This window comes from Rhincodon typus, chromosome 39 (genome assembly GCF_021869965.1).
Source record: "Rhincodon typus isolate 14 chromosome 39, sRhiTyp1.1, whole genome shotgun sequence".
Lineage (NCBI taxonomy): Eukaryota > Metazoa > Chordata > Chondrichthyes > Orectolobiformes > Rhincodontidae > Rhincodon > Rhincodon typus.
This window is the reverse complement of record NC_063370.1, coordinates 4,324,109-4,350,065: the sequence shown is the minus strand read 5'-3', so window position 1 is coordinate 4,350,065 and position 25,957 is coordinate 4,324,109. Positions and strand designations below refer to the sequence as shown.

Below are 25,957 nucleotides of genomic sequence, written 5' to 3'. Positions count from 1 at the left end.
GTAAGAAATTCTAGATTTCCAGATAATTAATATTGGTACTACCTGCGAGGGCTCCCATCTTCATGGGGTAGGATAATGACCACCTTCACAGTCACTGATGTCTTCAAAAGATCAATCATCTGATCATGAGTCAGCGTTATTATAGCCACTTTGCAAATTTCAACCAGTCGGCTTCCCTGTCTCAGTCCAGCTTGCCAAGCAAATCCATATTCTTCCACTTCTGCCACTGTGCCATCATATTTGACATGAAACCCAAGTTGCCCGAGCCCGTTCCTCCGCAGAGTCATGTCAATGGTTTCACATCCTTCTGTTACAATCTGGGAATCAAAGGCAAATAAGTCAGAACACAATTAACATCTCAGCCAAAGTATCAAGCAATTTGGTTGATTAAAAGTTGCGATGAGCCAGGTATACCTTCAAGAACATCGGGAGTAACAAAGACCAGCAAAACGAAACAGCAACCAGACAAAACTGGTGCCACAAAAGGCCACCACCATTTGGCACTATTCAAGATCCATGGTTTTACAGAAAATGTCAATGTTCTGGCAATGTTAAGATTGACTTAATTACGGTTAAGTCCAATTACCATATTTAATGGTATTTCAGCAAAACTAGACATATCAACAGCATTTGGTCGACTGCCATTTGTGCAATACAAATATATGAAAACGGCCAGCTAAAACCAGCACGGTGCAAAAACTGGACATTTTAAGAGTATACCGTGCATCATTTTATTTTAAGATATACCTGGACAATTCAACGATGTGCTGCATAGTGCCAGACAGGTTACTGGTTTTACAGCGTGTATACTGGTCTATCACCACATTCCAAGCAATCCTTGAACCCACCTGACCTAAACTGTCTGAACCATATGCTGTTAAAAGGTCAGATCTGAAATCTGGCAAAATCTAAAATCTGAATGGCTTGGTCCTGAGTCTGCCGGCTTTGAGGGAGAGTACACACTTTTACTTACTTCTCACTGAATGCAGGTAAAAAGATGTCTATTCTTAAACTTCAAAAGTTTTTCTTTTAAAAAGGTAACGTGTGTGATGACAATTAGCAAATCTTTGAAGGACAAAGAAAGGCTTCCACAGAAAAAATATACTCTGCATTCAGCTTAATGCGTATTCGTCAAGATCAGATGCAAATCATGGTCATTTCAAAAGCTCAGCTAAAATTGAGATTTTCCAGTAAAGTTAACCAGGTCATACAATACAAGAGAAACTCTAGAATGAGGAGACTCAAAACAGCCTGCCAACCTGTACCAGGTAACAATTTTTGAAGAGCAACATATTGATGTTCGTTCTTCACTGGCAGGGTATTGCAAACCTATCTAAAGAAGCACTTTTTTCCATTAAATTCTTCACTACACTTTAAGGAAACAAATTCAGAACTCCTTTTCCCTCATGGCCCAAGCACACATGAAAACAAACAAGGGACCAAATACAGCTTTAAGCCCAAATAGTAGAGCTAGAGAGATTGGGAAATCTCCAAGTTTGATCAAAGACCCAAGCCACTAGCCAAACCTCAGGTGAGGCTCGTCATATTGATACCAAGATAAAGCTTTCAAAACATTGTAACATCCACCTCCAAGGACTGTCAGACACCACCCCTGCATCAGCTTGCTATTGCAACCACGTCTTTGTTACCTCCAGACTTGAGCATTTTAACACAGCTGGATGTTATATTCTATCCTCCAAAAACTGGAGGTCATGTCAACTCTGCTTCTCACGCTCCCAATTGCACCAAGTTCAGTTCACCCAGTGCACGGACCTACTTTGGCTCCCAATTATGCAACATCTCGATTTTACAATTCTCATCCTGATTTTTAAAACCCTCAGCCTTGCCTTTCTCGATCTCTACTTTATACTAACCTCACTGTCAAAGATATCTGTGCTCCTAATTCTGGCCTCGTAAAGATCCCTGATGTCAGGTCCTCACCTTTGGTGACTGTACTTTCAGTTGCCTGGACCCTAAGCTCTGGAGCTCCCTTCCCCATAACTGTTCACTTCACCTTGCTTTTCTCTTAAATAAACACTTGGAGACTTCCATCTTGCAACCAAAGGTTTTAGTCATCTTCTCCACTATCTTATGCAGCTCGACGTCAAATTGTCTTATAATGTTCCCAAGAAGCACCATGGCATATTTCATTATGTACTTTTACAAACACATTTAACAGGTTGTTATTCACTTACCTTCAACCTTTGAACAATTTCCTTAATGTCATTCACATTCTCCTCTAACACTCTTACAAGAATGTAGTCACCTCTCCCGTGGAAAATTTTGATCGTCGATGAATCAGGGGTCCAGCCTATGACATCCCCACTAAAGCAGTTGAACACCATCTCCTTGGTTCCTTGCTCGATAACCACAACAAATTCATTTGAGATCCCAAGAATGCACTCCACCTCAATTCCTTGGCTGTAATCCTGCGCGTAAACCCGCCATGTAATAGCCCCAGCACTGTACAGCTCAGCCCCCACCCGGGGCTTTGTTTTCTCCTTCTTTTTGGTGGTCAATAAAATGAGGTTAAATTTTCCAGCAGATTCCACAGGGGTGTTTGTGACACTATTTTCCGCCAGGTCCTTCAAGTATTCATGTCGAGTCCGAGTTGCCATAGCGTGAAACTTCTCCGATTTGTGTGCCGCATTTTCTCCGTTGATGACCTTGGCCAGCAGAAAGTCTCGGAAAACATCAGATTTGCCGAAAAAGAAGCCATCTGGAATGGGTGGCCCAAAGAGTGGGACATCCTTGGATCTGGTCACTGCCACGCTGTTGGAACAAAACAATTCAAAAAAGTCTTAACATAATAAATTTTCCCCCTCTATTTGCATTCCTCAACAGAATATGTTGACTCCTAACTGGATAGTTCCCCAATCCTCAAATATCATTGAATGCCCTTTCTCTTCAAGTATATCCTTAGACTTTCAAGTATCTTTTGGTGATTGGAGTAGGCATCATATCAAACCATTTTGTCCTTATTGATATCTGTGTCCTCTACACTTACAGGGCTATTTTCTCTGGAGCAGAGGCCAAGGGGTGACCTTGTAGAAGTTTATAATATCATGAGGGGCATGGATAGGGTGAATAACCAAGGTCTTTTCCCAAGGTAGGGGAGTTCAAAACTACAGGGGCATAGGTTTAAGCTGAGAGGGGGAAAAGATTTAAAAGGGACCTAAGGGGCAACTTTTTCATGCAGAAGGTGGTGCGTATATGGAATGAGCTGCCAGAGGAAATGGAGGAGGTTGGTACAATTACAGCATTTAAAAGGCAACTGGATGGGTACATGAATAGGAAGGGTATAGAAGGACATGGGCCGAATGCTGACAAATGGGACTAGGTCAGATTGGAATGTCTGGTCGGCATGGACGAATTGAACCAAGGGGTCAGTTTCTGTGCTGTACAACTCTCTGACACTATGACTTTAAATGAGATAACTAGGTAGCAAATAGCTGCTATCAAGTCACAGAGTGGACAGGCCCAGAGTCCTGTTGTAACACTCAAATTGTGACTCTAGCTGACATCAGCTACATTTGTGTAGAATATGAAAAAGAACAGTACTACTTAAAAAAACAAGTTGGTCAGATAATTAAGGAAAAGATTCAACTGTGCTGTGGCAAAAAAACCGAAGTGTGGGGCTAAACATCACGGATCTTTCAAAAAGTCAGCAGAGACACAATCCCCTTCTGTGCTGCAAGGTTTGAGTCGTCCAGGTTCCTCATTGCACTCCTTCAGATATTTTTAGGTTTATGCTATTCCTGAACATGGTTCTCAAAAGAACTTGAGGATTACTTGTAAGCTTACATAATGTGGTACTGTGCCTTTCTAAATAAACACTCAATGTTAATTTTATCTGAAAGGAATAAAATTGTGGAGATATGCAAATCTATCCACACCTCAATCAGGCAGATTAATATTTCATTAGTTTTTCATTTTTCTTTTTTCAAATGGTACTGACTTGCTTTGTAATTCCATCATGTGCCCCTTCATTTAGAAGCTTTTGCTGTCAAGTGGAGAGATATATGATCATTAACAGGTTCTCATTTGTGGCTCAGTGGGTGGCATTCTCACCTCAGTCATAAGCTGTGAGTTGAAATCCCATTCCAGAGATGTGAGCACAATCTTGGGCAACACTCTAGTTAAATTCTTAGGGAGTGGTGCATTATTCGCCTTGCCACCTTGTGAGCATTAAAACAGAGCTCCCTACTGCTTTCCCATATTGGCATTAAGGCTGCTGTTGAAATAATTCAAATGTCAGTAGGGGGAGTTCTGCTTGTGTGTTGACTTGGCCATCATACATAATTCAAGCAAAAAGCTAATTTTGAGAACTGTGGCCAAATTGGTTGGGTATTGCCTACATTATAATAGAGATTACACTTTAAAAAGGGTCAGTGTCCGCACCGGATATCCTGAGGTTTGAAAGGGGCCGACAAATGTAATTTTTTTTTCTACCCTGGATAAGCACTCACCTGTAACACACATTCTCAGTGCATGGATTATGGACCCTGACAATGACAAACACATGCTGAAAATGAGAGCGTACAGTCTTTGGCGTGAATGGTAGTGCCCCCGGTTCCTGAAAAATGATGGTAACGATGTCGTTGCCAATGTGTCGTTTCCTGAGGAGCTGTGAACACAAACATGTTAAGTCAACTCACCAAACCTCTGGCTGCAAACTGTTCGCTTTGCAGAGATTCTCTGCACAGTTTATCATTCAAATTCAGTGTCAGAAAGAAACTAGCACCATTACTCATCTGTAAAATCTCAGGTATATGCAGCAGAAGTTCTAATCATTTTTAGAAGAACATCCAAACATTTACCAAATGTAAATGACTTCCTTCATGTTTTACCTAATTCATGGGATCAGTTTAATCAGTTGGCTGGATGGCTAGTTTGCAACATAGAGTGACGTCAACAATATGGGTTCAATTTCCACAAAGATTACTCAACCTTGCCTGAAGCATGGTGACCCTCAGTTTAAACTCACAACCAGTCATCTCTCTTCAACAAGAGAGAGCGAGTGAGCAGCCTTCTGGGACAGTGGCAACTTTTACTTAAGGCATCTCAAATCTTCTTTGGCAAAAAAGATTCATTATTTCTTCACCAATTTTCAACCCTCCCACCTTGATTGTAGTGACTATGTTCATTTTGTAGTCATCCATTGTATCCTGTCCAAGTGGCCATTTATTTGGGGCTTCACTGGTTGCCTGACCATGCAAAACAAAGCCAGGTGGTGTCTCTTAAGATGCTGGTCACCAGCAATCAGGCACCTCCCAGCCAAATCTATCCTTAATCTAGGAGCACAGGCATCAACTCTAATTTTTCAACTGATGCCCCAGCTTCAGTATCATCAACAATCCCAAGCCTCCCCAATCTTTCAACTCTCATCAACTCTGTGGGAAGACTCTACTCGATCAGGATGCATGAGTCCCTAAGACCTACACTTTGGAAAAGACGAGGAATGTCAGGTTAGAAGTACTAGTATTCATTATGAAAAAAAATTAAGCGTCTCTATTGATTTAAGCACACATCATTGGATAATAAAGCACAGGATTTGGCCACTGAATTCATTGAATCTGCACTGGCCCTCCTGAAGAGTAATCCAGTTAATCCCATTCCCCAGCTTTTGCTCCATATTGCTGCAATGTTTTCAGATATTGTTCAACTTTTTCATTCTGTTTCCACCAACCAAATAGGCTATGAATTCCAAATCCTAACCATTTGCAATGCTAAAAGGTTTTCTCCTCCTATCTCCTCTCATTCTTTTTGCTCTTTGGTCATTGAGCTACCAGCCACTGAAAATAGAGTGTATAAAGAAAAACTGTTTAAACCTTTCATAGTTTAAATATTTTTGAACCTGGTGGCTCAGTGGTTAGCACTGCTGCCTCACAGCGCCAGGGACCTGGGTTCGATTCCACCCCCAGGTGACTGTCTGTGTGGAGTTTGCACATTCTCCCCCATGTCTGTGTGGGTTTCCTCCGGGTGCTCCGGTTTACTCCCACAGTCCAAAGATGTGCAGGCTAGCGTGGATTGGCCATGCTAAGTAGCCCATAAGTGTCCAGGACGTGTATGTCAGGTGGATTAGCCATGGGAAATGCAGAGTTACAGGGATAGGGTAGAGGCGTGGGTCTAAGTGGGATGCTGTTCAGATAGTCCGTGTGGACTTGAGCTGAATTGTTTCTTTCCACATTGTAGGGATTCTAAAAAAAAAAAACGAATGATTTCTTCAAATGGTTAAATACATTTTAGGCCCAAATTTAAACTTATTCAAAATACACCTATTTGCACGCCATTAAAATCAGGCCTACTACTGTTCATCTAGCTTTAACCCAGAGCTATCTTGAAGAGTATTATTTCGATACCATTTAAGCAATTAATTTGACCCTATGCTCATAAATAGACTTTTAATTACATTATTGAAAAGATTGCTTTTCCTAACATTAGGACTGGATCAATTCCAATTACAGATAAAGGACAGGCAAATCAATTGCTATAAAGCGTGGCTTATAAAACTGAGCAGGATTGAGAGCATAATTGGCAACTTATACTATTCTGCTTAAAACAGTTTGAAGAGTTTATGGTAAACAAATAGTAACATCAATCTTCTTGATGGCCAATAAAAATGAAGTTGTGACTTTTTGTCAGGCTATTTTTGGGCCAAGTCAGTGTTACACTGCACTGGAGTTGCACACTAGAAAATCAAGCCCAGCTATTCATGGAGGAGTTGTCACAAAAGTTACAGTCAAGAATTTTAAAATAGGCAGAATTTCCCAATTTACCTGTTTTTTTTTTTAAAACTTAGATTGACAAAGCATGGATCAGGTTTCTTAACACAAATTACTATTTATTAGGTAAATAATTAAGAATTGCCATATGACATAGAATTCTGTGAACTAAAACTCTAACACCCTTATAAACTCTTTCCTACACAAAGGCAGACGGGGGAGAAAAATAAAGTTATTTATAGGGGGAAGACCGGGGAAGCAGTTCCTGTGAATAGGATTTGCTGAGATGATTCTTGTGTTGATCAGAATGCTGATTCTCAATCTTCCTTCTCTGGATGCTTTCACTTGTTTGCAAGAGACACAAGATGACTGGCTCACACTGATACAACGGGGCTCTGACTTATTACTTAAAACTCACAGCTTACAGCAACTGAGGAAAATTAAATTTGAAGAAAACCAGTTTAAGTATTTTTTTATAGTAGAAGTATCTTTTTTAAATGGACAGCTCCTGAGCCTGTGGGGGTGCAATGACTTCTCCCCATATAAAATTTACAGCTCCTAGCTGTTCAGCTACTTAGAAACCAAATCACAGACGCTGGCAAGCAGAAGGTCTTTGTGACAAAAGTGGTCACTAATCTACAAACCAATCAGCTATTTGTTGCCAGCTGAATGTCCATTTGTATGCAGCCCAGGGCAAACCATCCACTGCTGTTTGAACCAATTACTGTGTAAATAGTGCTTACAATGAGTACAGTGTTCCTCACTTTCAAAAACTGAAATCCTTCAACAATCCTGGGTTTTTTAAATAGTTCTTTTCTCATTTAAGTTTGCAACCAAATACACATGAATAAAAATATACATCAGGCTCATATCACAAAATCTAGCTTCCCACCTATGTAATCTCTCAAAGCGAAGAGTGCTATTCATTTTTAACACGGAAAAATTGTTGTTCACGGAGTTGTTCAAAGCTCAAATTAGTAAAGCTCAACTTAGCAACTGAACAATTTCAAGATTAACTTGACATCAATAACTCAGGGACACAGTTTAATTGTAAGTTGAAACCACCTCTTGATCTTCTGTTACTTATTTCCCATATACACAGATACAGGATAGCACCATATATTCAAAGATTTTAGACATCACAAATCAGCAGCCCAAATCATTCAGTACCCACATTGTGATACAAACAATAACCTCCAAAATCTATTGCCAGCATTGGCATTATGCTTGGTTGGAAGTAAGGTAGTTCCTTTATATTTCAGATTACACTTTTCTGGACACTTGTTAGAACAAGTCTGCAATAATCAGCACACTTGATCAATGCCGTGCAATGGCTACTGAAGCAGAAAAATCACAATGAACTCTGCAGAGGTAAATGAGAACCAGAATAATGGAAGAAGCAGAGAACTTGACCAAAAATAATTTAAACAGTCAGCCATAAACTCAGCCATTTTGGAGTACCATTCTGGTTGATATAATTTAATTAGAGCGGGTGCAGAGAAGACTTGTATGTTACCGGGACTGGAAGTTTTGAGCTATAAGGAGATGCTGGGACTTTTTTCACTGGAGCGTAGGAGGTTGAGGGGTGACATTTTGGTAGTTTATAAAATCATAAGGGGAATAGATAAGGTGATTAACAAAAGGTCTTTTCCCCAGAGTAGGGGAGTCAAAACTAGAGGGCATAATTTTAAGTTGAGAGGAGAAAAATTTAAAAAGCACCCGGAGAGCAACTTTTTCACACAAGGGAAGGTTCATATATGGAATGACCTGCCAGAAGAAGTGGTAGATGCAGGTACAGGTACAAAATTTAAAAGACTTTTAGACCGGTATATGAATAGGAAAGGTTTAGAGCAATATGGGCCAAACGTAGGCAAGTGAGACTACTTTATAGTTTGAGAAACTTGGTCAGCATGGCCTAGTTGGATAGAAGACTGTTTCTGTGCTGTATGACTATTTTGTAGATAGAGCAATCTATGAGAGATGAAATTAGAGGGAATTGGAATATTTCCCTTTGGTAACACTATCAGACAATTTTAAAGTATCAGACATCTGTTATGTTTAAATATGGGAGAGCTGTGGCGGGGGGAATTCTACATTCAATGGTCCTCTGACCCAACGTGCCCAAATTCTATGCCTGCATTTTTCCTGAACCAAATAGCGTTAATGTCTGAAAGCATGACTTAAAATGTAACAGCATACATGAGAAGCAGACACTGGGTAGTGCATTCAAGGTATGGGCACCTCCTACCCATTTACTTTTATTCCACATGAGTCAATATCTCAAAGAAACGGAGGAGAAAAATTGAAGATGGGGTAAAACGTTAGCAAGTTATCCTTCAAACTTAGAACCTTAACTAATTAGAGACAGAAGATCATTCCATCTGATTGATCATATTTTAACTTGGATGAAAAAGGACTGTTCAGACACTTTCAGCCAAAGCCCCGGTGTTTAACGGCTTACAGGAAAGTCTAAGAGGACAAATAAACGACAGCTCATGGTTTAGCAAAGGCAGCCCTACAGACATTACCCACCTGCTGCCGATTGTTGGGGGTGTATGGAAGCATGGTGGACACATGGAACATGATCTCATAGTCCTGGTAAGTTGTGTACAAAGAGTGCGTACCAGTCGAGCCAGCTATGAATAAAAAAATGTTTTAACATCAGATTTCATACTGGGTCAACAGCAAACCACGATATCACCAGTACTAAAAACAGGCAAAGATTGAAACATACAAACATCTGTAAAACGAGCAAAGGTGGACTGACTTTTGGGATGGGACCTTTCAACAGAATTCTGCCAGAACGGAGCCCCTCTAATGTCACGTCCCAAGGGTTTTGGCAGTACCTCTTCCATACTTGGCTAAGATAATCTTTCCTCTCTTCCAGATTTCCACTAAAATTCCCACTCACACCCTAGATCAATCACTTACGTTTCGTACAAGAAAAACCTCAAGTCTTAAAATTTCTTTACGTCACCCTCTACTCCCTATGTCATTTTGTTTATTGTTATATTTAAAAAAGCTGAACTCCCAGCTTCCACAAGACATTGAAGCAGAAGCAGATCATTCAGTCCAATGGGTCTGCTGCACCATTCAATAAGACCATGGGCTGATCTCTTTATTTTCAACTCCACTTTCCTTCCTTATCGATTAAAAAAATCTTGTCTATCTCCACCTTAAACTGACTTAAAGTGACCCGGTCTTGACAGCCCTCTGCAGTCAAGAATTCTACAGATTCACAACCTTCAGAGGAGGAGTTCTTCCTCATCTATCTTAAATGGGTGGCTTTTACTCAGAATCTGCCCTCTGGTCCGACACTCTGCCACAAGGGGAAACAACCACTCTACATCTATCTGGTCAAGTCCCCCAAGAATCTTAAGTTTCAATAAAGGTCATTATTCTGAACTCCAATTAGCACAGGTTCAACCTACTCATCCTCTCAAGAAAATCCCTCCATGCCTGGGATCAATCTAGTGAACCTGCTGTGCACTGCCTCCAATGCCAATTTCCTCTCAGAGAAGGGAACCAAAACTGTTCACTGTATAACCCAGTTCTGCTCTAATTTATTGATAAAAGGGTGAAGCACCTGGACATTCCTAGCACTGGTGGACTTGATTTCCGTTTCCATCATTTGCAGTACTTCTTGTAATATACAAATTTTAACTCTACAAGTTTCAGACACTGATTGAGAGTTTGTAACAATTAAAAAGAAAAAGAAAGACTTACTTTTCGTGTCCAGTTGAGCTGCATATTTTGTAAAGCCCTTAAGAAGTACTTTTTCTCCAAGCTGCTCCAGGAATTCCTCAAATGCAGGGCCTGCTTCTTCATTGTTGTACATCTCTTCCTCAGTGCCCTGGCCGGCCAAACAGTACAGGATACCGACTTTATGTTTTCTGCTTAGCTGCAGACGCATCAAAGCATGACAATCACCATCAAACATAAAAAACAGTTTCCAATTTCTATGTTTTCCAAGTCCTCCCATAAGCCAATTAATCACCTTCGTCACCTGCTGATCTGCACAATCCCCATATACCATCCGTAACTGAGGACATGAATGAGCTCTGCATTTTCAGCCTTACGCATGAGCCAAACAAACACGCAAGTTGGAATTCCTTTCAGTGGAGTGATGCTGCCAATATCAGGAACTTAACAGAACAGAAAGCTGATAGAGAAAACTGGGATATCACATCTTGGCCAGTGTATGCCACTATGACAAGCAGTGGCTTGGCATGAGGTGCCAATAACATTGAATACTGTCAAATGACACCTCAATAACCATACCATGTGTTGCACAGTCTGAGAGGCAGGTTCTGCCTGCTATCAACAAAAAAGTGTGCCATTTGAAGCTACCTCAGTCCCAAAGGTTTGGTTTGCTGCGTGTCTATCAATTTACCAAAATGGAAGGATGCTGACCAGAATTAACTTCCCACTACTGAGCCACTCACTCAGATTGAACTAATAACAGAAGCCAGGAAACACAGGGAATCCTTTTTTTTTTTTTACAAAGCAACCACTCACTCCAAGCAGGAGGATATCTTGTTTTTCATCCATTCTCTTTCAGAGATTTGGCAATTCTACAAACAACTTCCTTCCACCTAGTTCGATTCTCCTCTGCCTTCACTGCTCGTCCCATGAAGAAGCCAGTCTACGCTTTGATATTGCTCATCTGTCATCTTGGGTCCTCCTTGTGCACCTTTTCCAGATGCTCTGCTTTGTGTAACCTCTGTATTCAAACATTCTCTTCTTGTATGCAACATGCCCAAAGTATGTGAGCTTTCCGATTTTACTTTCTCAAAAAAATGTTCCTATTAACAGCAGACTTCTCAAGGACCCACTTGTTTTTCCGCTTGGCAGCCCATGATATGCATAATATCTGTGAATCCTTTCATTTCAAACACTCTTATCCCAGCCTCATCACTCTTCGTGGTTCAGCTGTCACAGTCATACATCACCACCAGCCACACAAGGGCTTTCAGAAGACAAATGAGGATTAGACATGTAGAAACATTACCCCCTCAATTTCAAACTCCACAATTTGATTTGTAGGCACTTAATGAACTCCCTGCTAAGTTGCACATTGTTGACGAATGCCTGCTGTTAACTGGTGAAGGAAAGAAGGTGCCCGTAAGGTTGCAGTTAGAGATGCCTATTCCACATAATGAATTGGTCCCGTTGTGGCACTACTATCTACACAAGGATATCAACATCCCAACGAGATTTCAACTCACCCCTTGTTCATCCAGTTTCAGCAGTTGTTCTGTGACTTTTACAGTGCTGAATGCCAGCCGCAGACACTGAATGTTCAGTTCTGGTATTACAGATTCTAATACCTCTTTCAGCAGGAGCCCTCGCACTGTACCATGTTTTGACGTTGATGGAACTGCATCCTCCAGGATTGCTCCTCTTAATGTAATGAGCTGCAAAATTAAATTTTCGTACTTTCATGCAGTTCAGCCAAGATTTTAAAAAAAGTGCCAATCTTTTAAAAGCAGTGTTCATAAACACTTCACTCTACAGGGCTGCCTTTAAGGACAAGCCTGCTGTCACAGACAACCTGATGACAAATAAAAACCGTGATACTGTCAGAGGCACCACAACTAAAGAGGAGGTGTGACTGAACAGCCATAAGCACTGAACTTGAACTCTCCTGTATTGGCCAGCAACAACAATTTATATAGTGGTCTGTAACGAGCTTTGGCATGAATGGCTTGTTTTGATCTTTCAACAAAACCACATTAATTCAAGTAGAATAAGTTTTACTGATGGACGTGTTTTGCTTTACATATCACTATTGAACATCTACCCACTGTCTACAACAAAACAGTCAAAACTTCGCATAGTCCAGCACAAAGTGTTCTTCTGAATTGGTACCCTGTTCTGAACATTCACTTCTTCCATCACTGGTACAAAAATACAGCTGCAGTGTGTTCCAGGTACAAGGTGGAATGTTGCACCCGATGAGGGTTTTTTTTTAAAAACAGCATTTCCCAAAGTATCTCATCACTCCTTTGTCAAGAAGGTGCTGGTGAATTACAGTTTGTGGGGTATTGGTGGTGGTGGGTCGGGGGGGACGTGATTTGACATCAAGTGATGATGGTCATTGTCACACAACTGCCAGGCAAACATTATTTAACTTATCAGCCCAAGCCTGGGTATTGTTCAAATCATGCTGTATATGGACAGATACTGCTCTGAGGAGTTACAAATGCTGAATATTTGTAGAATCATCAGCTGCTGATCTTACAAAGACAGAAGCTCATTGGTGTGACAGCTAAAGATGGTTGGGCTTAGAATACTATACTGAGGAAGCTCCTGCAGAGATGCGTGGGGATCAAGATCAATCCAACAATCACATTTTCCTTTCGTATGACTCCAACCAGCAGTGAGTTCTCCCCTATTCCCATTGACTCCAGGTTTGCCAAGGCTTCTTAATGCCTAACAGTCAAATGTTAGGATTTCATCAAATACTCACCTCACTTGTCCTGAAGATTATTCGGTAGACATATTGAAGTCCATGTTCTTTGCTGTCCTCCAGCTTTTCCCTCTTGATGCTCACTGCCACTGGGCCCAGCTTTTCATCCACTCCAAAATAATTCCAGTGTTCTAGGAGTGAAAGAGTCAGAAGTGAAGTAAATGACTGGGCTAGGCCATTTTAAAATATTAATTGCGATGAGTGAGCAGGAGTTCGAATAGTTCATTACTTTGTGAAAATGGAATGGAGGTAACAACTAGTTTTTTGATGTTACTTCTTTTTAAAACTATTCTTAAGATGTGACGGTGGTAAAATACTTTGAGTCAACCCACAGCATGCGGACTGCAGTAAAATATTTCCAACTTAGCTGGTTTTGGGGGAAATCACAGGTTACTAGCAACTTTTTAAAACTTGGAATAGACATTTGTTAAGCTCAAATGACTTCAAACATTCAAGTTACAAGAACCCTAAATGTCTTCATTAAAACTTATACTCTTTTCCCATCTTTTCAGGGTAAGAACGCTGCTTCAAAGTATTAAACCAGCTGGTCCCTCTACCAGTACGCTGCCACCTGCTGAGGTGGTCATTCTTCATGCACGAGTCTGAACATTGCAGATATTCACTTTTTTAAAATTTTCATTTGCGGACATGGACTGGCCAACATTTATTACCCATTCCTAGTTGCCCTTGACAAGGTGGTGAAAGCTGCCTTCTTGAACCACTGCAGTCCGCATGCTGTGGGTTGACCTAAAATGCCATTAGGGAAAGAATTCCAGAATCGTCACCCTGCAGTGCATCTTGTTGATATTATACACCGCTGCTACTGAGCGGTGGTGGTGGATGGAATGGCTCTGCGGTTAGCACTGCTGCTTCACAGCACCAGGGACCCAGGTTCGATTCCAGCCTTGGGCAACTGTCTGTATGCAGTTTGCACATCCGCCCCATGCCTGCACGGGTGTCCTCTGGGTGCGCTGGTTTCCTTCCACAGTCCAAAGATGTGCAGGTTAGGTGGATCGGCCATGGGAAATTGCCCATAACATCCAGGGATGAGCAGGCTAGGTGGGTTAGCCATGGAGAATACAGGGATAGGGTAGGAGCGGGTCTGGGTGGGATGCTCTTCAGGGGGTCGGTGTGGACTCGATGGCCCAAATGGCCTGTTTCCACACTGTTGGGATTCTATGATTCAATGGATGCTTGCAGATGTGGTGCCAATCATGCAGGCAGCTTTGTTCTGGACAGTATCAAGCAAGCTTGAGTGTTGTTGGAGCTGCACCTATCCAGCCAAGTGTGGAATATTCTGTCACATTCCTGACTTGTGCCTTTCAGATGGTGGACAGACCTTGGGGAGTCTGGAGGGGAGTTACTTGCCACAGTATTCCTAGCCTTTGACTTGCTCTTGTAGCCACTGGATGTGGCAAGTCCAGCTGTGTTGTATTTCTGGTCAATGGTGACACCCAGGACGTTGATAATCATGTTACCATCACTGAACCCCCAATAAACGTCAAAGGGCTGTGGTTACATCGTCTCTTATTGGTGATGGTCAGAGTCCGGCATTTGTGGCACAAATGTTATTTGCCAGATGTCAGCTGAAGCCTGGATATTGTCCAGACCTTGTTGCATTTGAACACAGACTACCGCAGTATACATGAGTCACAAATGCTACTGAACATTGTGCAGTGAACACCTCCATTTCTGACTTTACGGTTGAGGGATGGTCATTGATGAAGCAACTGAAGATGGTTGGGCCTAGGGCAATACCCCGAGGAACTCCTGCAGAGATATCACGGAGCTGACATGACTGAACTCCAACAACCATGACTATACTATGTGCCAAGGACGACTCCAACCAGCACAGAGTTTGCACCCTAATACCCATCGATTCCAACTATGCTAGGGCTCCATGATGCCACACTTCGTCAAATGCAGCCTTGACAAAGGCTGTCACTCTCATCTCATTTCTGGAATTCAGCTCTTTTATCCATGTTTAAACCAAGGCTGTAATGAGGACAGGAGTTGAGTGGCCATGGCAGAACCTAAACTGGGCATCAGTCGGTTATTGCTGAGCAGGTGTTGCTCGATAACACTATAGATGACACCTCGATCTCTTTGAGTAGACTGATTGGGCAGCAATTGGTTGGGTTGGATTGGATTTGTCCTGCTTTCTGGGTACAGGACATACGTGGACAATCTTCCACATTGTCAGATAGATGCCAGCACTGTCACTGCACTGGAAGAGCTGTGTAGGGGAGCAGCAAGTTCTGGAGCACAAATTTCATCCAAATATTGGCACTTTCCCCCAGATGTTGGCAAGGAGGACTTTGCAGGGTCGACAGGGCTATTTCTGCCATTGTCTTTTGCAGTATCTAGGTCAATCCGTCTGGTTTCATTTCTTTGAGACTTTGTAACGACTGGTACAACTAAATGGCTGGCTACACTATTTCAGAGGGCAACAGAGTCAACCCCATTGCTGTAGGTCTGGAGTCACGTGTAGGCCAGACCAGGAGAGGACGGTAGATTTCTTTCCCTGAAGGACATTAATGAATCATATGAACTTTTCCAACAAGTAATCACGACTGGTGATCAGTAAATTATTAATTCCAGATTACATTATTGAATTCAAATTCCACCATCTGCCATGGCGTGAGTCGAACCCCAGGCCCCAGAACATTCACGGAGTTTCTGGATTAATAGTCTAGCGATCATACCACCAGGCCATCACCTCCCCAAAAGGTGCATAACACTTTGTCCCATGAAGGACAATAACACCAATCCCCTTTCCTTCTCTCATCTGATTTATGTTTACAGACCCACACAAATAAAAAATCAAGTGCAGGGAACTTGGGTAAATCTTTCATTTTCCTCACTTACAGGTACAGAATTCCAACAGTTTCTTCAGACCTCGAATGAAACGAGAGCTATCCTGCTCCGCAGGGTGACAATGACATTACTCTCTGGGAGCTGCATCAAAAGCTCTTTCGTGGATCATAATTGTGTCAGTCACAATGAAACATGACACATTACAAACTCTAAGGGCTTTTATTCGCAATTCCTTGCGGAACTTTCTTTCCTCTTGCCAGTTTGGTCCTGCACTTTATGTCACTTTGAAAGGGTACGTAAAACATTGGTGCTCACATAACAAACAGCTTGTGCTACAAAACAGCAATTTACAAAGGCTTAAATGCGGTTTAACCATTGTAGCTCAAGCTGAATTGATAGACATTTAACGTGGACCAAAGTGTAGCAGAAGTCAGGAAAAGGAAGGTGGGAATAAAACAGCAATCATGACTTTAGGGTACAGGAGAAAAGGTTACTGCCAGTGAGCTCAATGAAATCCAATGTAGCATAGCAGTAATGGACTGGAATACTTGGTTCATCGCACTGGGAGAGAAGAATAAAAATGGCAGGATGCAGTAATTTGCACAAAGCTGAACCACTGCGTGCAGCTGTATTTATTACAGCAAGAATATTCAGATATTGCAATCAGCATGGAAAAGAGAAACAAATTGATAGCCAACATGAGGGCATAGAGTAGGGAGGGGTTGGGATTTTGGATCCTTTACAATGCAGGACAAACACCTCTGTTGAGATATTGGTCATTACTAGAACACCAATTATATTTTAGCTTGCTGCAAACTTTAAAACTAGTGTATGGGAGCACATTTTATGACATGGTAATCCTGCTAATCCTTCCGGTGTCTACCCCCCTAATACAGTGAGGAAACTACAAGAAAGCACGAGGAGGAGCAAGTCAATTTTAAAAATTTACTTAATTTCTGTGTTGAAGAACCTCCACAGATCAAAAAGTAAAATGTAGATGGGCAATTTGCACCCCCAACATTTGTTTACAAAATGTTCTAACTTAATTATAAAATCATCAGGTCTATTGGGCATCAAAAATTTGCAGAATCCTAAATAAGACAGACCTCCAGGTTGCAATCATGTCATTTAATGACTGTAATCAATCTTTCAAATCAAACAAACCGTTTCAAGTTCACGTGCAACCGATTGGGTAGCAGAGGCTGAAACACTCATTTAACAAGTAACTGAGGTGCTTTAAGCTAGAGGGCAGGTGGTGAAAAATGAGATTAGGTTCATTAGCCCATTTCTGACAAACATAGACATGACAGGGCAAATGGACTTCTGTTGTGCTATTAATGTTTATTGTGAGGATGGCAAAGTGAAGGATGTAAAAGAATTGGCAGAGGACAGGTGCAATCAGTGTGTGGGACTCTATATGGGAGAGGATTTCTTTGGGCTATCAAGTTTGACTAATTGGGGCTTGTGGCGGCAGGGATACTGCTAAAAATTGCATTAGAATATTATTCCCAGAATTGATGAAGACACTGTGATAAGGGAAATAGAGAGAGTGTGCTTATCAGCTAGCAAGGCTCTGGAAAGAATAAAAGCAAAGTCATATGACTGGTTCAAGTTGAGTGACCAGCATTCAAAAAATAAAAAGCCTCAGATGACATCCCATGAATGCATAATGGATGAAATGTTATCATAGTTCTCAAAATGAGTAAACAGTGTCCTTTGGACACTGTCAAGATCTGGACAGAATGGTTTTAAACTTCCGAGTAGGGAGCATATAGATGGTTACAAATCTGATCTCAAATGGATCTCTAATTATTAATTCTCTCGTTTCCACAAAAATTAAAATGGTAAGTGGCAAGCATTACGACAGGATTGTAGATTCAACCTCCACCTTTTATGACAATTTGACATGAGAAAATAGAGGACATCTCTGAATGCAAGGCACTCCAACAATATACATGGCAAGATTCAAGATTAGTAAGAATTAAAAACAGGACCACTGATTACTGTACCTTTCCCATGGAAATAATCCTGATAGTATTTGGCTCCCCGATCCATGTGCTCGATGCTGAATTGCTTCAGTCTTTCCTGACGGAGTTGCCTCTCTTTTGGGACCTCTAGTTCAGAAACACTCGCATTTGTGCAGTATGGGTTCCAAACCACCTTCGGAAATCCACCTTCACAATCTGCAGTCATACTAGCCTTTGATAAGCTTATATTGTGTTCACAAATCCCACCCGTTTCATTGCGGAAATGAGGACAGTTTAGGAGCAGATCGTTGCAATTGCTGTCACCAAGATCTGGCTCCAGATTCTCTTTGCCGTTCACCTCCTCAGTGCTAGTGAAGTTTGAATCCGGACCTCCCAGAGCATGAGAACGAGACACAGCAAGTGAAGCAGCTGATGCAGCTGAGGCACCAGTTGTGGTGTTTCTCCGGTAAGGTACATAGTTCCTGTTGCTCACCACTTCATTGAGATCAAATAGTATACTCTGCACGTCAAAATGTGCAAAGCTCTTCGGACAAACCCATGGCTTGATGCTATCTTGGGATTTATTGTCTTCATTGTCTGAGCTGGATCTCCCAGATTCATGCTCACTTTTGTTGCTGCGCAGTTTCTTCAAGATTGATTCACCACTTTCATTCCGAGACGGCTTTTTACGTGATTTCTCTCGATCCTTGCACGTGCTTGACAGTTCATCTCTCTGAGATGATTCACTTTGACTGTCATCAGTCTTGCTGTTACCTGCCAGATTCAGATTGGAGGCCATGCTGACATCAGCTCGAAGGAGCTTCTTGAGGTTCTCGGGTACTGAACTCCGTTGATCAATCTTCTCATTTTTGAACTCCTTCAACATATCAAAAAAGCTTTCAGATGACACTCCATTAACATCTATGGATGAAGTGCTACCATATTCCCTTAAGGGTAGCATTCCACTCCCTTTAAGGTCTAGGGCTCCTTCTGCATCATGTTCATTGAGTGTAACTTCACTGTTACTTCGAACTCTCAACGGAGCAAACATTTTGGCTGGAGACCTGGGCCAGTGACCTTGGAACTCTGCTTCTTTTGACTTCCCTTGAGGTGTGTGGTGCAGGCCTCGGGCCTGAGGGCGATGGGAAGCATTGTCATAGTTGAGGCAATACTGCCCGCTATGAAAACGTGCAAATTCAGTGTCCACCATTGATCCACCCAAGTCCCTCGCAGCATCTTTCGTTACATCTCGCTTCGGGGGCCAGTCAGCAATTCGAGCTCGGACTCCCATTTTTGGCATGGCAGGAGTTGAATTTGCACGGGGTACGTTGTCACCCAGAGAGCAAATGTTCCCATTCTGGACCCTGAATGGAGATGCATAGTAATCACATGTGTTCGTACCTTCAAGAAAGTCCACTCCACTTATGACCATTCCACCAACCTCCACCTTTTCATTTTGAACAGGTCGATAGCTTGTCATAGTCTATTAACACAGTGGCTCACTGGGAGGAACAAAAAGGCCCCAGTCATTTCTTTCACTGCTGGGAGCTGCTCATGCACGATTAAAAACACAGGTAACTTAATTAACAAGCAGCTCTGCACTAAAACTGGATCTGAAGTCTCTTTTTATAATTCCACGTTGCCTGTATGCTTAATTTTTTGCAGCATTTTAAACAATTTAAAATGTGGAACACCCAGAGTAGGGATAACGTCGTGGGACGAAGCTCAATTCCAAATATACACCTTGTGTGTTTCAACACATTTAAACAAGAGTTGCTTTCGATAATTTAGCCAGATGGCGATCACAGTCATTCTGCAATGAGAACAGAAAATACAAGTTATTGTTTTCTACTTAAAATGCTATCATATATGCAGGACAAAGACTTGTACTTTAAAAACTTCCAATTCACGAAGCAATACATTAGCATTTAGGGGTGCCAAGAAAAAGCTTGGATGGTAAGGGTTCCTCCTGCGAGGGACAAGTTACTAGGGAAGAGCAATGTGGAAAGATAAGAACAATGGATTCAAGAGCCAAATGATTTAATATATTTCAGATGAAGAGTCAAGGGTAAAGCACCAACAAGTAGGTGGATTGATTGATCAAAACTGAATGAGGTTTCAACCTCTCTCGAACCAAAAAACATTTAGCAACTTAACTACTTAAAAAGGGGGCCAAGTTGCAATGCCAATTCACTTAAGTACTGCAGGAAACTGGTAGAGACCCATTTACTGCAGAATTTAAGGGTTATGTTGGGAACACCAATCCTGCAATTGCTGGTTTAGGCACAAGTTAAAATATCTGTATGGTCTTGACATACCTGCATACAGCTTAATGGGTTTGGCCTTCAGAAACTGCAACTCAACTAAAACAAAAACCACACAAATTTTATCATTGTCAAATCAAAATCCCTTCATGTTCCAAATTAGCCTGGCCATTTCTTAGCTCTAATCTGGAGTTGCAGTATGGTCTCCCTACAACCTTCTATTACTACTGTTCTCTGCTCGAAGCCTGGCTTCTTTCATTCTTCATAAGTGAACACTGCTGATCCTCAATTGCTCTTGAAGAATGGTGAGCTGCCTTCCTGAACCACAGCAGTCTGTGTCCTCACCACCATGCAACAAGTGTGATGGAACAGCCACATAAATGCCAAGTCAGGATGGTGTGCGGCTCAAGGGGAATTTGCAGGTGGTGATGCTCTCACGTACCTGCTGCCTTTTCTCTAGGTGGTAGAGGGTGCTCTCAAATTGTTGCAATACGTCTTGCATACACTGCAGTCATTGAGCCAGTGAGAACAAATAAATTAACATGCTGGATAGAACACAGATCAAGCAGGCAGATGTATCGTGGATGGTGTTGAGCTTTGAGTGTTTTTGGAGGTGTACTTATCCAGACAAATAAAGGGTATTCAATTATATTTCTAAGCTTGTGATTCATAGATGGGGACACAGGCTTCGGTAACTCAGCAGAATTCAGGCATAGAGTTCCAGACTCTGAGTTCCTCCTACGGCCTCAATACTTTTGTGGCTGATTCAATTGAGTTTCTGGTTAATGGTGAACCCAAGGTTTTGACACTGGGGAGTCAGTGACAGTAATACTTCAGTGAAATAGTTACATTCTCTTGTTGGAAATGGTTATTGCCAGATAGTTGAGCCTGCCTTCAACTAATGCCCCAAATCAATCATTTGCTCACTACTGAGTAACTTAGAGATTTTTTTTTGGCTTTCGTTAAGCACTTTGTTAAAGATAAATGATGAGCAAAGCTTGGGTAGGTGCTGGGGGTATGACAACAGCATATTGCAGCAATTCTTCCCATCTGTTTGCAATCCTATAATGGAATAATAGGTCTCTATTGTACAAAAGAATTTAACACTGAATATTTGCTTTTCTAATAGATGCAACACCACACAATGTAAACTAAAATTTTAAACTAAGAGTTTCTTTCATTTACAATGGTCTTGTAACACACGTTGAAAATGTCTTTCATTTATAATTCTTTATTCAAACAGGAATAGAAAAGCCAGCTGTATGGAGAAGAGTGGGGGAGGGGAAGAGAAGGCTTTTGACTGAGTTGAACTGCAGAAGTATATAGGCATCAGGGAGATAAATAGAAATGATTCAAGTAGCAGTAGTGTTTGCCTAATACAGTCTGTTTAATTTGTCATCATAAAGGCTTTCAGCTCCCAAAGGGAGCAGTGTAATTTGAATCTGGAGATACCTTAGCATGACTACTGTCCATGACAAACTATTCTCTCACTGTTGGCAACACTGACAAATGTAAAACTGCTGACCTCCAGACCCAATGGCATTAGAGATCCAGGAAAATATGGGTTGTATGAGCAGATGATGATTAGGCACTTCCTGTACTTAGCAACTTTATGTTCAAATTAGATTTTTTTTTCATGACAGAAGCATACAGAACAAGGTTCTCATTCTCATGCATGCATAGGACAAACTGAAAAAAAAATTAACTGCCAATTTAGTTGAAATTCTTCAATGTTCTCATTACTGAGATCAACCTCTTAGTCATGTTTGATTTTGGCATTATGCTCCATTTTCGGAAGCAGACTCCAACAGGACAAGAGCAAAAGTGAATTTTGAGTACAAATCAGGAACGGGGTACACATACCATGTGGTCTCTGAGCATCACTCTCCTGGAGGGTGTCGGTGGCAGGGGCGGGGGAAGAGAAACAACATGGTAAAAATGAATGTCCTAGGTCAAGTCCAACATTTAAGCCTAGGGCTTTCTAACTAAGGTTCACAGGATACAGGCAGCAGTGTCAGTGGCTCAAAAATGAAAACCCAAAACAGTTAAACTATATTTATATTGTCAGATTCATTTCCTCATAGCACCAAAATGTCGCGATTTGCCCTAATCGGTCTGCAGTACATTTGGGAACCCGAAAATTTGCACCCCTGTAGGAGCACGTACATACAATGTGCTGAACAGAGTACACATACAATATCAAATGGACAGGAAAAGGCCATCAAGGCTGCTTAAAACAACAGCTGGAGTGTCATCACTAAACACTTTCTCTTCCTTTCCCAAGAGTCCAGGAAGAGGTTAATAAACAGCCTTCAACAAGACACCAAATCAGCAAGAAAAAAAATAGGGAAAGTGAGGAAAGTGGATGTTTTTAGGGAAAGTCTGAGGAATGTTCCAGGGCAAGCAGAATCTGTAACAACAGTCCAATTGCTACAAGGGGACCTAGTCATAAATGGCTGGTAAAAAATATGAGGAGTCAGGTTGGGACAAGGCAAGACATTGAACATAACCTCAATTGGAAGAAAATAAATGAACTGGTTTCTAACTTAAACTAAAGCCCAAGGACACGTTTCCTGACCAAACCGTTCAAAAGGAGAGGAGTAAATGGCATGGAGAACTCACCCACCACTGCACAACACAATGGAATTAAAACTAAAACAAGCACAAACACTGATCGAGATAAAAAGTTTTCTGCCTGAATTATCTGTCTTGCTAAGCTGCAGCAGACCAGATCTTCAGCAAATCAGATTTGAGATTGTCATAAAGTTGTTACCTGGGGTCAGGTACAGGCTGAGAAAAGTACTTAAATTTTCCAAAGCCTGAACTTGATAAGGAGAAGATTGAACATGTGCTATAAAAGAAAGCTGGCTTCCTCAATTACATCTCACTACAGTCCAGCTGTCTGATACAGTTTACATTATAATACTGAAACTATAAACCAAAATGTGGGAATTCCTCCAAATGCACTCAGACCAATGGCATTTGCTCCATTCCCATTCCTTAAATGCTTCTGCACCGCTTCACTACAAGGCTCAGTCTTTTGAACACATTTTCCGTAAAAGGCAGTTTGGGGAACAGGTATTTTCATGAACAAAAACAGAAGTTGCTGGCAAAGCTCAGCAGGTCTGAGGAAGGGTCTCCAGACCTGAAGTGTTAACTGCTGCCAGACCTGCTGAGCTTTGCCAGCAACTTCTGTTTTTGTTCCCGATTTACAGCATTTGCAGTTCTTTCGGTTTTTATTAGGTATTTCCAGGATCCCAGAATGTAGGAGTCTAGCATGAATGTTGCAAGTGACACTGAAAAAGTTCACTTTCTTGGTATCCAATTAATGATCAGACATTCGAGTATTAGGAAGCCTTATTACTGCAAAAGCCTTGCTGTAACAACCACCAATTAAGTAGGGTCAGAGCTATCTCTGACAGAGGATCCCAAATAAAGCATGTAAACAAAAATTCAGTTCTTGGGTGAAAGCCAGTGCAAAACTTTGCACAAATGCAGACAAGGTCATTAGGATAGCAAGAATGGGAACTGCAATGCTGCATTTAATCCTGTCAACTGAAACGTTATCAAGCATCCAACTAGTGTTGTAACTAATTTAGAGAAGACTATTTGATAGAATCAATGAAGAATGCTCAGTTTCAATAAAGCTGACAAATGCCAGCGCTGGAACAGACAATCCAATCCATCCAAAAGAACAAAGCAGAAGCACAGCAGTTTCAGAGAGCCAGAAATTGTGGGCGTAGACGATCAACAGTACCTCATGCAGTTCCAGAGTTTTGTGTACACTCGAGGGACACCCTGTTTCATTTCAGACAACACTTAACACTGACACTTAACACTTTTTTTCTAGCAATAATCACTATGATGATAGTCCAGCTTCTGTGCTTTGTGAAACAAGTGAAATCATAAAAAAAATCCTTGGAACCTGTGTTTATTACAGAGGTTAGAATTGCTACTAATACAGATACCCTGGTTGAGAGGCACCTGGTTGAGAGCAAATAAAAATAGCTGAAGATGCAATCTATAGACTACATTGTATGCTGGGGATCCTGGGACACCGCTTATCAATTATGTTTGACCGAAACCTAAATGAGTTTTGGGTTACTTGAATTTTTTTAAAACCAGGATCAAACCTTTCAGCCAAACTGGCTCATGTCAGGATTTAGATCCCCATGGCTCTCCATGCACCAAATCATCTAACTCGCAAACACATGCTGGAGAAACTCAACAGATCAGGCAGCATCTTTAGGTACAGAAACAGGTTAACACTGAGTCTAGTGTGACTCTTCTTCAGCATTTCATCCAATTTTAACCAGCACACGCTTCAAGACTTGGAGAGGGATCTGCAACAGAATTAACAGCATAAGAGGAATTTACTCAAGGTCATTATAAAGTTGACAGAAACCCAGGTTAGGTAGATCAGGTCAATATTCTGTTCAAGTTGAATTTTTTGATGGCGAGAACTCCAACGAAATTCTCAGCACAAATCTCTTTAGTTGTGAAGTGTACAATTGCAAACCACATGACATCAGAAAACAGCAGTTCTATTGCGAGCCATTCCACCTGAAATACTGCAGTGAAAAACTATTGAAAAGTTTACATGTCACAAAAGCAAGTTTCTTCATGCAGTTTGTAACAAGGATATGAACCACCCAGCTACATATTTTTCTTATTGTCTTGGCACTGGCTTTGGTAATCCTAGTTTCTCATAACTGTTAAGCAACTGCTGGTGCTGACAGATCCCTGGCGATTGGAGGTGGTACAATGTATAGATATCTTTCTGCGCAGGCCAGTGCAGACCTGCTTCCAACATTGGACAATGTGAGTCAGTGGACTTTGTCAGTTCAAGTTCAGAGGAGCAGACAACATGTCGTGCCAGTTCTCAACTATTTACACAAGAATAAAATCAGCAGCTTTTGTCTTTTTCGTTAAGTTAAAACTGCAGCCCAATTAGTTGAGAAAAATCAGCCCACTCAGAGTTATTTTCCAAGAGCAAACAAGATAGTGTCTAGCCTTTCCTGTTGTACCTGCAATTTATTCTCATTCAAGTATTTGTCCAATTCCCTTTTGAAGGTTCCCACTAATTCTGGATCCACCACCTGGTGGCCACGTATTCAACCACAGAGTGGAGACCAAATTTTCTGGTGGTTTTATGCTCACAGTGGCAGGATGCTGGAAAGGAGTCAAAGATAAAAGTCCTGGTGAAGCTTTTGCATCTGGTATGAAGAGACACAGCCCAATTGGGCTGCAAAAATAAATCCCCAGTTATAGTGAATAACTTGCCGGTCATCAAATTTCTATCATGTCACACTTTTGATCAGAGGGGCTTTATTAGCAGTGGATTACTTTTGAATCAAGCACTTGTGCTTCAAAACAATTGTTTCCACAAATCACAGTAAACAGCACCAGTCTTTCAGGTGTCCTTCATATGGCAACTGTTTTCTACCTGAACCCATGCACTCTAGGTCAACAGCCATTTCTACTGCTAGAGATTATTCCTTGAATATTTATTGACATCCTTTTGGCCCAGTATGGTCATCTTCCGGCAGTACGCGGCAGTCTCTTGGCTTAGCATGGCCTCAGCGTGGACTCCCAGTCTTGAGATGATTCCAGAGCGATCTCCCAGCCTCATGAACCTTGAGGTGAAGCCTGATATGGTCTAGAGTCAAGACTTGATGCAGAATGAAGGCCAGGTTCCAGCATGGTCTGGGT

At 41.5% G+C, this 25,957-nt stretch overlaps 2 protein-coding genes across 2 annotated transcripts in view; one reads left to right on the top strand and one right to left on the bottom strand.

The window, feature by feature from the left end:
- The window catches only part of LOC109924783 (mitogen-activated protein kinase kinase kinase 10-like), a 285,189-nt gene that overhangs the window by 42,254 nt on the left and 216,978 nt on the right, over window positions 1-25,957 (top strand). The window lies entirely within an intron of this gene.
- Window positions 1-25,957, bottom strand: part of LOC109935467 (signal-induced proliferation-associated 1 like 3) — a 180,972-nt gene that overhangs the window by 37,731 nt on the left and 117,284 nt on the right. Inside the window, exons 3-10 of the mRNA XM_048618382.1 lie at window positions 18,024-19,794; window positions 13,198-13,328; window positions 11,954-12,142; window positions 10,452-10,626; window positions 9,258-9,361; window positions 4,470-4,627; window positions 2,196-2,772; window positions 43-317 (exon numbers count right to left, since the gene is read on the bottom strand). Coding sequence (XP_048474339.1) covers window positions 43-317; window positions 2,196-2,772; window positions 4,470-4,627; window positions 9,258-9,361; window positions 10,452-10,626; window positions 11,954-12,142; window positions 13,198-13,328; window positions 18,024-19,461 — 3,047 coding nt within the window. The 5' untranslated portion in view covers window positions 19,462-19,794. The remainder of the gene's footprint in view (window positions 1-42; window positions 318-2,195; window positions 2,773-4,469; window positions 4,628-9,257; window positions 9,362-10,451; window positions 10,627-11,953; window positions 12,143-13,197; window positions 13,329-18,023; window positions 19,795-25,957) is intronic.